Source organism: Mixophyes fleayi, chromosome 4 (genome assembly GCF_038048845.1).
Source record: "Mixophyes fleayi isolate aMixFle1 chromosome 4, aMixFle1.hap1, whole genome shotgun sequence".
Classification (NCBI taxonomy): domain Eukaryota; kingdom Metazoa; phylum Chordata; class Amphibia; order Anura; family Limnodynastidae; genus Mixophyes; species Mixophyes fleayi.
The window spans coordinates 124,857,373-124,873,095 of NC_134405.1; the positions used below are offsets into that span (position 1 = coordinate 124,857,373).

Consider the following 15,723-nt stretch of genomic DNA (forward strand, 5'->3'; position numbering starts at 1 on the left):
GTTCCTATAGCTAGTAGAAGTCCCCATATCCTCATGTTGTGTGTTTCCTATATTATTTGTACTTTACAGTCCTTCAAGAGCAGATTATGAGCTTTGCAATGTCACTGCTTGTGAACTGTTTATGTTTGTGTATACAGAGGATATGGACCTGACCAGCAAGGCAGGATGAGCAGAGGTGAGAATTATGCCATCTGAGATATCAGACATATTTCAGGGATAAATAACTCACTGCGAAAGCCATGTATCATTCTGGGAATAAATCTGTCCTGACAGACAACTAACCTCCAAAGGTGGGGGTGAGAGTTATGTGAGAAAAGTTTAAATCAGCTGCCCTACGTCGTACAATTGTTCATTTCTTTGAGGAGATCTATCTAGATTGAAGTGTGCCATCTTTCCCAAAGTGTACTCCTCTCACCCCAAATCTTAACGAGTAAGTTAGTGACTCTGTGTCACGGTTTGGTATTCTGGACTCTTGAATCTGCCCAACAGACGTTACCCCTAGCAGGGCGCGGAGTCTAACGGGTGAATTTTTTTCACCAGCGGTCACTGCAAGGTGAGTTGGACTCAGTGGCATTCACCCGCAGGTCGCGTTTCCTACCAGGGGTGTTGGGCGGGGTCCCCGGGGAGTGATAGTGACTGGTGTAATGTAGGCACACTGGTAAAGTTGTCGTTTTACACTCAGAGGGCGAATAGACAACAGATGCAGGATAAAAGTACAATCAGCGAATTAATGATGACTGGATTATCAACAGGAGAGTCTCAGTATATTGACACTAGGAATGTAGTACAAGGTGAGCAATGCCACCGGCAATATCGTATGAAATGAATACAATAAAGATATAATCAATATATTCAAATATAGCAATAGCATGAACAGTCCAGCAACAAAGTAAATATGGTAATGCAGCAGGTATATGGAACTACAATAAGGCAGCACAACTTCGGAGGTATGAGTAACAGCCAAGGCAGCAATGTAGTCACAGAAAATGCAGCAAGGGTAAGATACCGTGTAATGCCTTAATATGCTTTAGATGACATAGGGACGGTTCAGCCAGGAGGAGAAGATAAGAACAAGCAGCTAGATGATATGACTTGTAATGCCACTGAGCCACAAAGGCAAATGCGTAGTAGATGAAGCTTGAGTAAGGCAATCTGGAGTGGTGACACGATAGGGTCAGATGTAACTCGAGCAGCACGGCGCGTGTAGCAGCAGCACAATGAAGACAAGTGTAGCTTAAGTGATCCAGCCCGTGGAACAGCAATACAACAGAGGCAGGTGCAGCTTGAGTAGTGTAGCCCGTGGAACAGCAACTTGACGGAGTGAGGTGCAGCTTGAGCAGTATAGCCCGTGGAACAGCAACACAGTGAAGACAGGTGCAGCTTGAGCAGTAAAGCCAGTGGAATAGCAACACAGCGGAGACAGGTGAAGCTTGAGCGGTATAGCCCGTGGAACAGCAACACAGCTGAGACAGGTGAACCTTGAGCAGTATAGCCCGTGGAACAGCAACACAGCGTAGCCAGGTGAAGCTTGAGAGGTATAGCCCGTGGAACAGCAACACAGCGGAGACAGGTGCAACTTGAGCGATATAGCCCGTGGAACAGCAACACAGCGAAGAAAGGTGAAGCTTGAGACGTATAGCCCGTGGAACAGCAACACAGCGGAGACAGGTGCAGCTTGAGCCCGTGGAATAGCCACAGTGGAGAAAGGTAAAGTTTGAGCGGTATAGCCCGTGAAACAGCAACACAACAGAGGCACTGACGATCCAGGTGAAGCTCACAGAATAGGTAGGAACCGAATCAGACAGGTTACTTGATCAACAGGCCCAGAGGAAAGGGAGGAAGTGCCTTTTCAAGTTTAGAGCCAGAACCAGGAACCAATAGGAATCTTGCCAGAAGCAGACAGGTACTCAGTCTGCACATGTGCAGATCAAGAGTAAGGGTTTGAGGTCTGCTTAATGAGACACAGGTGAATGTCTTAGTCTTTGTTTATGGGAGTCGAATAAGCGCCGTGTGACACTCTGGTTTTATTTCCTATTTTATTTCTGAAACTTATTTGTGCAACTTATTTTGTATGTCTGTTATTAACTGTTTTGTGTTTAAGCCTTGGAAATATTTTTCGGATTAAAAACATTTAATCTAGTGTATTCTCTGTGATTCTTTGTGAACTTACGAAGCCAAGTAAGGCTCATGCTACAGGTATATGTGATTTAAGTGTGTAAGATTAATACGTTTTTTTTGGTGAACATAAGGACTCCATAGTAAATGCTTTGTGGTGGCAGAAAAGGTGTATTCATTGGTAAGTGACCAAGGTAACTCCAGTCACAGCCAGCTGTTTCAGATTGTGATACTGTGGTTTCAATTTATTTTTTAATTTATTTGAGTAAATATATTATGTGGATGAGGGTGCATCTGGGCTTCAGAACTTTATTTATTTCATGTGCCATTTTTATACTTATAGAGCTTTTAATACATTAATTGGCATGTGCCCAGAAAGGTTCTTCTCCACCAATATAAAGGTTGTGCTAATTTGGACGATTATATAAAATTAACCCCACCCCTGACCCCAGCGCCAGTCCTGATTTCACATGGTCAGTACTGTTTAAAGTAAAGTATAATAAATAAACATAGGCAGCATTCTTCCATCCCCAAATCCTCAATCAGGCACAGCATAAGGCAACATGTCAAATGTCATCTACAAACAGCAAAATAAATAGCCTTGAGGCAAAAATGTATCTTTAAAGTTCAATCTAAAACTACTTTAGGAACATCACCTTCATCAAACAAAACACAAACCCTACAGGTTTCCCAATAATAGTACTTTGATAAGGCCCTCCATTGGAACAGTCACCATTGTCTCCATTAATTCCCAAACTGCGGGGTGGTTAAGGGGCCTGGAGGTGAGGGAGATTTGGCAGGGCCTGGCCACAGAAAAGCAGAATGTGGGCCTCTTCTGAACATGTGTGGGTCCAGCAGAGCTTTCACCCTGGGTGCTGGAGCAAATTTTTCTATGGGGCCAGGCAATGCAGTATTCTACCCCTATCGAAATGCCTACTGAAAACCTTTGGTGCTTTTCACCGCTCTTCATAGCAGAAGAGATCTGACACAACCTCTCTAATTGTATCCAAAGAGTGTCTATGTCAGATCTTTCCTGTTACGGAGTTATTGTACAGCACTGAAAATGTTCGGCACAGGTCTCAGCTATAGGTGAGTGCCTGGATGATGGTAAATAGCATGAATGGTAAATTAATTATGAGAGTACGGCGACACATTCAATAAGTACAACATTTCCATTTTCCTTATAAAATACAACTCAGCTTAGTATTATTTGTAATTAATCATGAGAGTGACTGGACATTGTGCCTATCTTTATCGATGTGCCATTTTTATGTGTATGAATATTTTTATTATATTGTATGAAGTGTACTTAATCATATAAAGTGCAATTTGAAGATGCAAATGATAAATGTACAGGCCGAGGCTTGGTTTCTACCACCTCTGAAGATAAAACAAGTCCTTCTGTGGGAGAACAATCTACAGCCACCCACAAACCATAGAATTCTCCTGTAAATGGGCCCTTTCTACCTCTTCAATCTAATTAAACAAATATTGGCTTATAATCTGAAATGTTATTGTTGCAGGTGGATGCATGACTAGTTGAATTCATGTAGCCACCACTCGCTCAGCAAGACATGCCCCAACCCGCCCAGCCACTCCCATCAGAACATGCAACGGTTTGTACCCAGCAGACAATGCCATCTTGGCCTACAAATCAATGCGCTTCCCAGTAAAAACAGGTGCATTTACACACAGAAAAACCAGAACCATAACATCACATGTTTTGCAGGTCTGCACTGTACATTGTAATAAATTAGTTATTTAACTGAAGAAATGTGACATACATACTACGCTAAGGTTTCTTTAGTAAGGGGGTGAGAAATTAGACATTAGTAGAGCTTAGATGTTACATTACTTAAGCAGAACTTGTAGAAAACAGAAGCCCTCTGGATCAGCCATACTTGAACAGGTATTTTTGTGTGTATTACACGTGGAAATATCTATGGACATGAGATTTTATGCAGACACAACTCAGCGGATAAACAGAGACACTATTCTGTCTTGCTCTGCAGTGGTATAAAATAAATGCAGTGGTGACCAACATTTATGCACCAAAAGCAATGTATCATATTGTAAGGATAAGTCAGCATGGGCATAATTTAAATGGGTTATCATTAATACTAATTTTGTATAAACTTACCAGGTATCGTCTGGAAAAACCACCAGTAATATTTATGTGGGATTTCAGACCTGCAATGAGAAATATTATTATAATTATAAGTAAAAGTGACCCATTGAAAACAAACCTTACATGAAGTAGAAAACATAAAAGATAGAGCCGAGAGATGGTGGTTAGACAAGAGATAAAGGTGTCCTCTTACTAAAGAGCGGCTTTTACTGCTATCTCTCTCTTTGCTCCTTTTCACCAATTATTATAATAGTATACTCGGCATTTAGTGATGAGCAGAAGAACTAGTGACGAAAGCCAGGGAAGCAAAGGGGCACATTTATCATTTATCGGGCAAAACGAGAAATACTTATCAATCCTTATCGCATGGATAAGGATTGATGTATTTCTCAAATTTATTAAAAATGGAACACAGAAACAGCAGTTCCGAAAAACTGCTGTTTCTGTGATAAAAAAAAACATACTCACCACTGCCTCTTCGGTCGCGCTGCCTCTGGATCTCCTCCTCTTCGGTGTACTTTCTCTTCTTCATGCTACTGCGCATGTGCCGTCCGGAGAGCTTGAGGCTGTGACAGGGAGGGATCACAAGATCACTCCCTGCATATGCGCTGTCCAGCTCTACTCTCCGGACATTCTAACGAAGAACAGAAGTTTTACCAGCTTTTCGGATGATGTACGCCAATTAACACAACAAGTTCCTGAAAAAAACATTTTTTCGGGACTTGTTAGATTGCGGCCAGGAGCAGTCACCATTCTGTTGAATGGTGACTGCTCGCAAAAACGATCAGGGGGTAAATGTATGAATCTCCGGATTCTTCATCTCCGGCGAGTTCAGCCTTAAATTTAAAGCGACACTGCTTTGTAAAGGGAAACTTCCCTTTACAAGGCAGCGCCGCTTTAAATTTAAGCGCTGAAGAGGCTGAACTCGCCGGAGATGAAGAATCCGGAGATTCATACATTTACCCCCAGGAGTGCAAAGCAGCAGATATCAATGATATCTGCTGTGATGCACCTTTAATAAATTTGCGGAGAGCACATCGTGGCCTAATTTTCACGGTAAGTGCACGATAGTGCACTACCGTGCTTTCTTAAATATATCCCTAAGTCTTATACTAAGCTGCTTTGTTATGGTGAACAAGCTTCTGAAAATTGACAGTGCTTTGAAATACAGGGATAAAAAGTGAATCCCTTGTGGGATTCCTCCTGGTCCCAGAAATCAATAAACTAGACTGGTGGTTATCTAGATTGCCAAATCGCCCAGCACCTCTACGAGGCCTGGAAAGGATCATTACTCTGTCCTGTCCCCCTTCAGTAGACAATGCAAGATGCATTGTTTGATAAGTGGATTATTAAAAATGTAGTTTAAAATATTGTTTTGAACAACAAATGACAGAAGCCAAATATAACACAAATTGATCAGATGTACAGTATAAATATTTTTTAACTCACTTTCTCTGGTTGAACCAGAAACAGAACATTCAAGTATCAATTTGCTGAATGTAAAACTGTTGGCCCAATATTATAAATAGTTCTGTGGACGAAACAGGGGACTTTGTGTCTGAAACATTACTTACACCGGAAATAAAACTAGAAATTCAAAAACTGAAAACACCATTTGTAGTTTTTCTCTTTGCTCCATTTGCAATATATGGATTTTATTTTAGCACAGATAGTAATGTACAGTATTATGTATGTACAGTATAATTGTTGTTGTCTATGTGCTATGTTGAAGTCCGACAATTAAAGTTTATAATTGATTAACATAGCTTACCCATCATCTATGAAAACTTTGGGAAATATACAGGACAGGGTACTAAGAGGCGTGATGGAAAACATATAAATGTTGACTGCATGAGCCACACTATGGAAAACTGCAAGACAAAAAAACATTATAGCATTGATACACATCCAAGAATGCACATCTATGTTTCCCATCCCTGTGCCTAAGTACCACTGTAGTAATGTATGGGCGGAGAATACTCCTTTCATCACAAAGCCTCTTACAGGTCAGTTTATAGTGATGTAAACCTTTGCTGATTTATAAAAGATTTATATAAGATTGTCTTGAAGAAAGAATATGTCACAGTCCTCCTGGTGGTGAAATGACAAAATGTATCTTATGTCATAAAACAATCAAACCTTCAATATACAACATTCTTTCCTCAGTAACTGACTGTGACTACTCTTCCTGTCTCAGTTAAAGAAACACATCCTATGCAACATAATACTAACCTGTTAATAGAAGAGCAGATTTTGCAATAAGTCTGTGAAATTCCACTGCAGCATCAAAAGGGATATATTGATTCAAGAAGGTCTCCCTCAGAAACGTGATAAGATTACGACACATGGTGAGTAAGATGTATGAAAACATAAAAGAAATACTTGCAGCTGCACCTCGGGATACAATGATACCTGGAAGAGTAACTTCAGCAATGCCTGAGTGCTGAGACTCAAAAGCATAATCTGTAAGGAAGTTAGATACGTTTTATTAGTTCACAAAGCACACTTATAGTGGAAGGATGTAAAAGAATAACGGTAAAGTTAATGATTTGTTTGATAGACTTAAATATGTACACTACATTAGAAATAAATATCAATAATTTTAATAGCATTCCCACTTCAAATAATTATGCAGGATGGGTCAGTTTATTAAATGGAAGTACATACCTTTGGCCTTTAATAGCTGATCATGGCTACTATAAGATACCACTAAAATTCACAAAACACCAGCATATGATTAGCATCTTACGGATCTCTTATCCCCGTCCCTTCTGCTCATGGTGTCTGGCAAGTGAGCACAAACTCCACTCAGCTTACATCATAGGAAAATGGGATTTCAACGTGATGCATTATTGCTACTTCTCAGAGAATACAGATTCAAATCTAAAGTTGTGAAGTATTATTTTGCAAAAATCTATATCAGATATGTGAGCTACACATTATATTCATGACAGTGGTGGCCATTTTAAATACATTTCAACCATTCAACATCTTTAATGGTGATCATGTTTTTGTTAAGTCTTCATAAACACAGTTAGTGGAAATGTAAAAATTAATTACATTTATTCAAATTAATATAATTAACTCTTCCTCTACTGGTTGTTTACATATTCATATATAAAAAATAAAAAATGATTCTGGGGTATCTAGAAAGGCATTTACAAATGATAATTTATAACACAATGCCCCGACAGTTAATTAATATTATGGCAATGTATACACTATTTTATAATGAACATTAATTCATATTTAATTATTTTGTAATAAAAATCTGTCCTTTATATTCATGTATAAACCAGTGGTTGTATATGTGCATACATAATGGATGAAATATTATCTGTTTATCTATCGAACTCACTTCTCTTCTCAGCAAAATAATCTTCAAATTACTCTCAGAGGTGGCACCCAGACTTCTGCCAGTGTAACTGGGATACATTATATCTACTGTTATGAAAATGGATTAATAGACCACAGTCATGCCATCTGTCAAGATAGAGGCCTATACAAAAGGGATGGCCTGCACCCATCTTCAAGGGGAACCAGAATACTAAGTGAGTAGTTTGGATGCTTCATCAGGAACTATATAAACTAGCAGAGGGGAGCAGTGAACTAAACAGGAATAAAACAATCTGCCTCCACCAAGAGGTATCGTTTTTGCAGGCTAGTAGTACAGGAAACATATCCACAGCAACAGAAGACAATGGAGATCAAAGCAAAATAAACATAGAGAGAGAGATGAAGATAGGATATAGGAACAGAAAATGCACAAACAAAACTCTTAGAGCTATGTGTGCTGATGCTAGAAGCTTAAGAAATAAAATTCCAGAAGTAAATGCTTTAATGACAAGGGATTATCTGGATATTGTGGCTATTATGGAGTCATGGTGCAATGAAAATCATGACTGGGACATAGCGCGGCAGGGACTGATGTGAGTGAGTTCTCTGTACAGCACTGCGGAATTAGTGGCACTATATAAATAGCTGGTGATGATGATGATGATAGCTATTCCGGGATATACATTATTTAGGAAGAACAGAATGGGAAGAATCGGAGAAGGAGTGGCAATGTATGTGAAAAAAAGCATAAATACTACTTTAATACAAAGTATTGAAGATAAAAACTGAGGCCCTTTGGGTGACCATAGAAACGGGGGATAAGGCTGTTCTTCATACTGGGGTGATCTATAGATCACCAGGTCAGAAAGAGGAACTGGACAGGAAATTATTGCAGGATGTCAATAAAAGGAGCGGTAATAATCATGGGAGACTTTAATTTACCTGATGTGAACTGGGAGGTGTCTTTTGCAAGTTCCACTAGAAGTAGGGACATTCTGAATTCCTTGCAGGGAGCATCCCTCAAGCAAATGGTGAGGGAGTCCACTCACAAAGACGCAATATTAGACTTAATTCTTACAAATGGTGACAGAATATCTGATGTAAATGTGGGTGAGAATCTAGGATCCGGTGATCATCCAGCAGTAAGGTTTAGTATAAAAACAGAGATCAACTCATAGCAGTCAACAACAAAGGTGTTAAATTTTAGGAAGGCTGACTTTGTAGAGATGGATAAATGTGTAAGAGACTCTTTGGCAGAGTGGAAAAACTTGAAAGGAGTGCAGGAGAGGTAGGAAAAAATAAAAGTGCATTACTTAAAGCAACAGACCTTTGTATCAAAAGGGTTAAGAAAAGTACAAGGAAAAAGAAGCAAGTGTGGTTTGCAAAAGAAGTAGCAAGTATTGTGAAAGAAAAAAAGATAGCCGGAAAATGTAAGCAGACTCAGAATAATGAAGAGGTGTATTTTGCTAGACAGAAGGAGGCTAAGAAGGTAATGAGATAACTCCACAGTGTTTCATACAGGCCCAGAGCTGAGCCAGGACGCATGAGATAAGTTAACCGCTACTCAAGTGTACTGTGAAAATAGCAGCCCCACTCCACCCCCCCATCAGCAGTTAAAGGTTCATAAAAATGTCAAGATGCATTTGCCCACATATGTAGAAAGACTGGAGCTAGTATTTGCAGAAAGTTTTTGTTTTCATAAAATAAGTCAATTTATAGATCCTTGGGGTACTCCACTGATAACCTTTCCCTCCTGGAGTACACTCACAGGAGGGAAAGGTGACAATTGGAGTACCCCATGGATCTGTACTTTGACCAGTGTTTTGTAATATGTTTATTGGTGACATTGCAAAAAATGTTTTTTAAATATTGTTTAAAAATAGAAATATTTTAAAACACAAATTTTAGTGGTAATGGCGAACCCAATTGGTGAACTTTCATACATAATGGATGAAATATTATCTGTTTATCTATCGAACTCACTTCTCTTCTCAGCAAAATAATCTTCAAATTACTCTCAGAGGTGGCACCCAGACTTCTGCCAGTGTAACTGGGATACATTATATCTACTGTTATGAAAATGGATTAATAGACCACAGTCATGCCATCTGTCAAGATAGGGGCCTATACCAAAGAGATGGCCTGCACCCATCTTCAAGGGTACCAGAATACTAAGTGAGTAGTTTGGATGCTTCATCAGGAACTATATAAACTAGCAGAGGGGAGCAGTGAACTAAACAGGAATAAAACAATCTGCCTCCACCAAGAGGTATCGTTTTTGCAGGCTAGTAGTACAGGAAACATATCCACAGCAACAGAAGACAATGGAGATCAAAGCAAAATAAACATAGAGAGAGAGATGAACATAGGAGATAGGAACAGAAAATGCACAAACAAAACTCTTAGAGCTATGTGTGCTGATGCTAGAAGCTTAAGAAATAAAATTCAAGAACTAAATGCTTTAATGACAAGGGATTATCTGGATATTGTGGCTATTATGGAGTCATGGTGCAATGAAAATCATGACTGGGACATAGCGCGGCAGGGACTGATGTGAGTGAGTTCTCTGTACAGCACTGCGGAATTAGTGGCACTATATAAATAGCTAAATAGCTGGTGATGATGATGATGATAGCTATTCCGGGATATACATTATTTAGGAAGAACAGAATGGGAAGAATCGGAGAAGGAGTGGCAATGTATGTGAAAAAAAGCATAAATACTACTTTAATACAAAGTATTGAAGATAAAAACTGAGGCCCTTTGGGTGACCATAGAAACGGGGGATAAGGCTGTTCTTCATACTGGGGTGATCTATAGATCACCAGGTCAGAAAGAGGAACTGGACAGGAAATTATTGCAGGATGTCAATAAAAGGAGCGGTAATAATCATGGGAGACTTTAATTTACCTGATGTGAACTGGGAGGTGTCTTTTGCAAGTTCCACTAGAAGTAGGGATATTCTGAATTCCTTGCAGGGAGCATCCCTCAAGCAAATGGTGAGGGAGCCCACTCACAAAGACGCAATATTAGACTTAATTCTTACAAATGGTGACAGAATATCTGATGTAAATGTGGGTGAGAATCTAGGATCCAGTGATCATGCAGCAGTAAGGTTTAGTATAAAAACAGAGATCAACTCATAGCAGTCAACAACAAAGGTGTTAAATTTTAGGAAGGCTGACTTTGTAGAGATGGATAAATGTGTAAGAGACTCTTTGGCAGAGTGGAAAAACTTGAAAGGAGTGCAGGAGAGGTGGGAAAAAATAAAAAGTGCATTACTTAAAGCAACAGACCTTTGTATCAAAAGGGTTAAGAAAAGTACAAGGAAAAGGAAGCCAGTGTGGTTTGCAAAAGAAGTAACAAGTATTGTGAAAGAAAAAAAGATAGCCGGGAAATGTAAGCAGACTCAGAATAATGAAGAGGTGTATCTTGCTAGACAGAAGGAGGCTAAGAAGGTAATGAGATAACTCCACTGTGTGTCATACAGGCCCAGAGCTGAGCCAGGACACATGAGATAATTTAACCATTACTCAAGTGTACTGTGAAAATAGCAGCCCCACTCCACCCCCCCGTCAGCAGTTAAAAATGTCAAGATGCATTTGGCCACATATGTAGAAAGACTGGAGCTAGAATTTGCAGAAAGTTTTTGTTTTCATAAAATAAGTCAATTTATAGATCCTTGGGGTACTCCACTGATAACCTTTCCCTCCTGGAGTGCACTCACAGGAGGGAAAGGTGACAATTGGAGTACCCCATGGATCTGTACTTTGACCAGTGTTTTGTAATATATTTATTGGTAACATTGCAAATGGCATTGAAGGGAAAGTAGGCATTTTTGCAGTTGACACAAAGATATGCAACAGAGTGGACAAACCAGGAGGGGTAAAACAAATAATTGATGATCTAGGTAATCTATAGGAATGGTCAAGAGATCGGCAACTACAGTTTAATGCCAAAAATAAATTACACAGCAGGGGAAAGTGTAATCTTGTAGAGAAAATTCCAAAGGTAGGGGCATTTGCAAGTGAGCTGAGAATTGGAGGATGGTGACAGGCAGCTCTCATAAAAGAGAACATGGGAGGATTTTAAACTGAGGCACAGTACATAAGGAGAACTGCTGCATGACAGGGCTTACTAAGGGTATCTAATCCTTTTGGACTGGTCCAGGATTGTACCCGTGTAGATAACAAAGTCTCTGTGGACTGTGACTTCTTTGAGTACCTGTCAAAAGCAGGAGGACATTGCACTTAGTCCCATCAGTAGAGGAGTGAAGGGCATGGCTCAGCAGCCAGAATTGCACTCTGAAGCGATTAAGACTATTTCACCCACTATTTGCCTAGGTGATTTAATGAACCCATCCCGAACTACCCAATACCATGGTAAGAGAAATGGGGATTATTTTATATTGAGTACATTACATTCAATGTTTTTATACAGAAGCATACACAGATGAACACATGCTCATCTGTGCATAACATTCAATTCACTACAAAATAATGTATATGGTACATTTTATATTTCTAAGTGACAGTAACACAATAACATAAAAATTATATTTTCAAAAGTTCACTAAGTTATAACTTAACTCATGTAATGGTTTATATCTGGGGGGTTTTCTAGATAGGCATGTATAGTACATTGTTTCTATAGCTATCAAAATATATATCATGTGTATACAGTTAGCCTCTTAAACAAAATCATTAGCTTTTGTTTTGTAAAAACAAAGTAGAAAATATAGACATGAACAACATTATTAATTGCCTAAATGGGAATTTAAATCGTTATTGTGAAGTTTGATTTCACCGGAGCATCATTTGTTAAATTATGTCCATTGGTTCTGTCATTTTACTAGTACAGTTTAGAAAATGAACCATTGAATTGGCTGCTATGGGTTACGGCACCTTTATTGGACAGTTAACCATATTGACTTTTGTTTTTTAAATGTCTCGGTGGAATGCTCCATCTCTACCCTTGTGTGCACATGATTTTATGCAAATGAGCAGGGGTAAAATGTATGTGTCCCATGTATGTGTCCTATACTGTTTGGCTTTAGAAATAAAGAGAGATGACACGTGGCTGATAGAGTGAGGAAGACAGAATGGGACAGCATATGGGATATGACGTAGGGGAAGCAGAAGAAATGGTCAGGCAAAATAAAAGGGGGCAAAGGTTTTTCTAATATGCCCCAAATTATACCCCATTCTTTTGTACTGTTATATTCCTCTTCTTATTACAGTACTTACAGTAAGCTCTCTCTAGAAACAGCCAAGCAGAGATTCCATAGAATATCACCACACAGACAATATGACGTCGGTAATTCTCAATGAAATGCTTAAACTCCTGTATTTTCTGATGTATTTTGCTTCTTTGATATTTTTCTTTTTTGGCTTCTGTGTATAAATGCTGTTCTTCTAACATATTGCCAGAACTTGTGGGAAAAAGAAAGATTTGTTAATAAATTAAATATGAGCTCCTGACAAGGTACTTTATTTAGTGTGAAAATAGTTATGCAGCCGGTCAGCTTCCAACTTTGCTTTGGCTTTATGTGAATAATGGTTTCTTGATATGAAGTAACATTTCCCCCAGTATTTAATACACCTGGCACCTTCTTTTGTCTTTTGCACTGTTATTGACGGCAAAAGAGCCGCGTCTGCATATACCTGCTGAAGATTTATTACAGTATAATAATCAAGCTAGCTGTTGGATCCAGCATAATACCAGAGAGTCACATTGGAAGCTGATAGTTCGCATCTGTTTCAAAATAAATTAAGGACATGACAAAACATTGTACAGTTACTGTGGTCAATAATATATGTGGATGTTCATAGCTAATTCATATACTTCACAAAGTAAAGGATTGAGTAAAACTTGCTGAACTATCACCATTGATGGTGGTAGAGCCGCTATGGGGCCCAGTGGGGATTCAGAAATGCTGGTCGACCCTCCTAAGGCCCCCACGCTGCTCTTCCAAACATACATGCGGGCCTGTACATGCTCAGTGCACACCCCTACACGTTTTCAATGTCATGTCTGGCCCCTGTATTTGTATAAATACAGATGAAATGTGAACACACATGTTAGTCACTGTGGAATATGCTTTGAACTTTTACAAATGTTTTATGAAATTGAAACACTTCCTGGTAAGTCTATTTTATTCACACATGTTGTTAGAATTGATGCTGATGAAATTATACATACTCCTTTTCTTCATCCATTTCAAAACAAGACACTCTCCTGCACATTTGATCGAAGACCTCTGAGCCATCCATACCTGTACATTAAACATCTGTCAAACATCATATTAAAAGCAAAACATTTTTGTAATCACTGAAACATTATATGTATTGTACTCAATATAGATAATGTCTGTCCAAGTTTGATTGAGGTGGACCAAATATATAATATAATTTATGACTAAGGACAGAAATCTATCTAAATCATCTCAGGGAGCTACAGAGTAAAAGGCTCTCACCATTCAAGAAAATGAACAAGAAACAAAACATATATAGGTACTTACATTGATGTAGTGCACAATATAAGGACCATTTACAAAGATTGGAGAATGTGAAGCTACTTCCTGTCTTGTGAAGTCTGGCAACTTTTTTTGCATTGTTGTGTTTGTTTTTAACTATCCCCACATGTCTTACTGTGGCAATATAATGATGCTTGCAAGAAAAACACAGTTTTGGACAGCGCTTACCAGTAGAGCAGCTCGAACTGGCTGCATATCGTTTCTCAAACCAGTTTGTTTACCTGATACAAAATTAAAAAATGTCTGTTTTTTTGACAGATGCACAAACCAGCTGGAAAGTGTTCCAGCCTAAATTGATACATTTTAATTTTTTTAAACATTTGCACTAATTTTTTAACTCAAACAGCAAGCTTCCAACACAGTAGTGTTCACAGTTTGAATAAAAAAAGTCCAAAAAAGTTTTCAAGTTACAAAAAATGTTTTTTAAATATTGTTATAGATAGAAATATTTTAAAACACAAATTTTAGTGGTAATGGCGAACCCAATTGGTGAACTGTGAACTTTCATACAACTAACATGATTCATATGTATAACTTCAGATTTGTTCTCCTCAAATTCTTCTGCCTAGGCAATAGCTAATTGCATGTTCACATATATATGCAGGAAAAATTGCCTAAACTGCATAAAAACAAATGTACGCTTTAGTGGTGCATTTATATCACATTTTTAAATGTGCTTTTATGTCTTGTTGGTTTCTGGTTTCCAGATGTATTCTGAATACCAGAACCCACTGAAGAAGCCACGTGTTGAAACACGTTTGGACAGAAAGAATTCCTGTTTTTTTTTATTTAATTATGAATATATTTAATTTATTTTATGTAACTTTTTTATTTCATTATTCCCATGTATTATCTATTCATAATCATTTCTTTGTTACATTTATTTTATTGATTCTTTTTCATTACTTCTAATTCATATCTCATATATACTCATTTCATATACATTAATATTTTTCACCCACCACATTTCACTAGCCACCCGTGGGACTACCCCCATAGTTCACAGAATATATTACAACTCACTATATTACAATACATCACAATCACTTTAATTCTTTACATTATTTTCACATATTCTACATTGTCTTCCTTTGCCTTGTATACTATATTTTTTTATCATATTCACTTTTTCAATTACTGTCTACAGAATTCTCATCTCCCCCTCTCTCTCTAATCTAAATACCATCCAATCATACTGACTATTAAGCTATATTTTTCTATCATTATATCTATATCTATATAAAATCTATAGTAATCCCTATTTTTTATTACTGACCCTATATGTAACCACAACCACCCATATCACCTATAGTACAAGTTTATTGCACACCACCCTGGACATTCAGATCAAGGAAGCCCAACACATTGTGACTCCAAACACAGTTCTCCAGCGTTCCACTTATTTCTAAGTAGAGGATTACTGTGTTTGCAGTGCATCTAGGCTAGAAAAGGGCATAGCTGAACCCTTTAGCACTAATAAAGTCAAGTCAAATTCTGAGGGAAAATATGGCTAAGTGGACATATTTAGTTAAATATAAATATAAAATGTGTAAAGGGCTAGGATGAGTTACACATGTACTCTATAAGATATTACTTGCATGTAAGTTAT

At 38.2% G+C, this 15,723-nt stretch overlaps 1 protein-coding gene across 1 annotated transcript in view; it reads right to left on the bottom strand.

Moving 5' to 3' along the window:
- The window catches only part of LOC142151976 (dual oxidase 1-like), a 114,029-nt gene that overhangs the window by 13,944 nt on the left and 84,362 nt on the right, over nucleotides 1-15,723 (bottom strand). The window contains exons 22-26 of the mRNA XM_075208132.1: nucleotides 13,781-13,853; nucleotides 12,826-13,010; nucleotides 6,476-6,706; nucleotides 6,015-6,114; nucleotides 4,256-4,305 (exon numbers count right to left, since the gene is read on the bottom strand). Of these exons, the coding sequence (XP_075064233.1) occupies nucleotides 4,256-4,305; nucleotides 6,015-6,114; nucleotides 6,476-6,706; nucleotides 12,826-13,010; nucleotides 13,781-13,853 (639 nt within the window). The remainder of the gene's footprint in view (nucleotides 1-4,255; nucleotides 4,306-6,014; nucleotides 6,115-6,475; nucleotides 6,707-12,825; nucleotides 13,011-13,780; nucleotides 13,854-15,723) is intronic.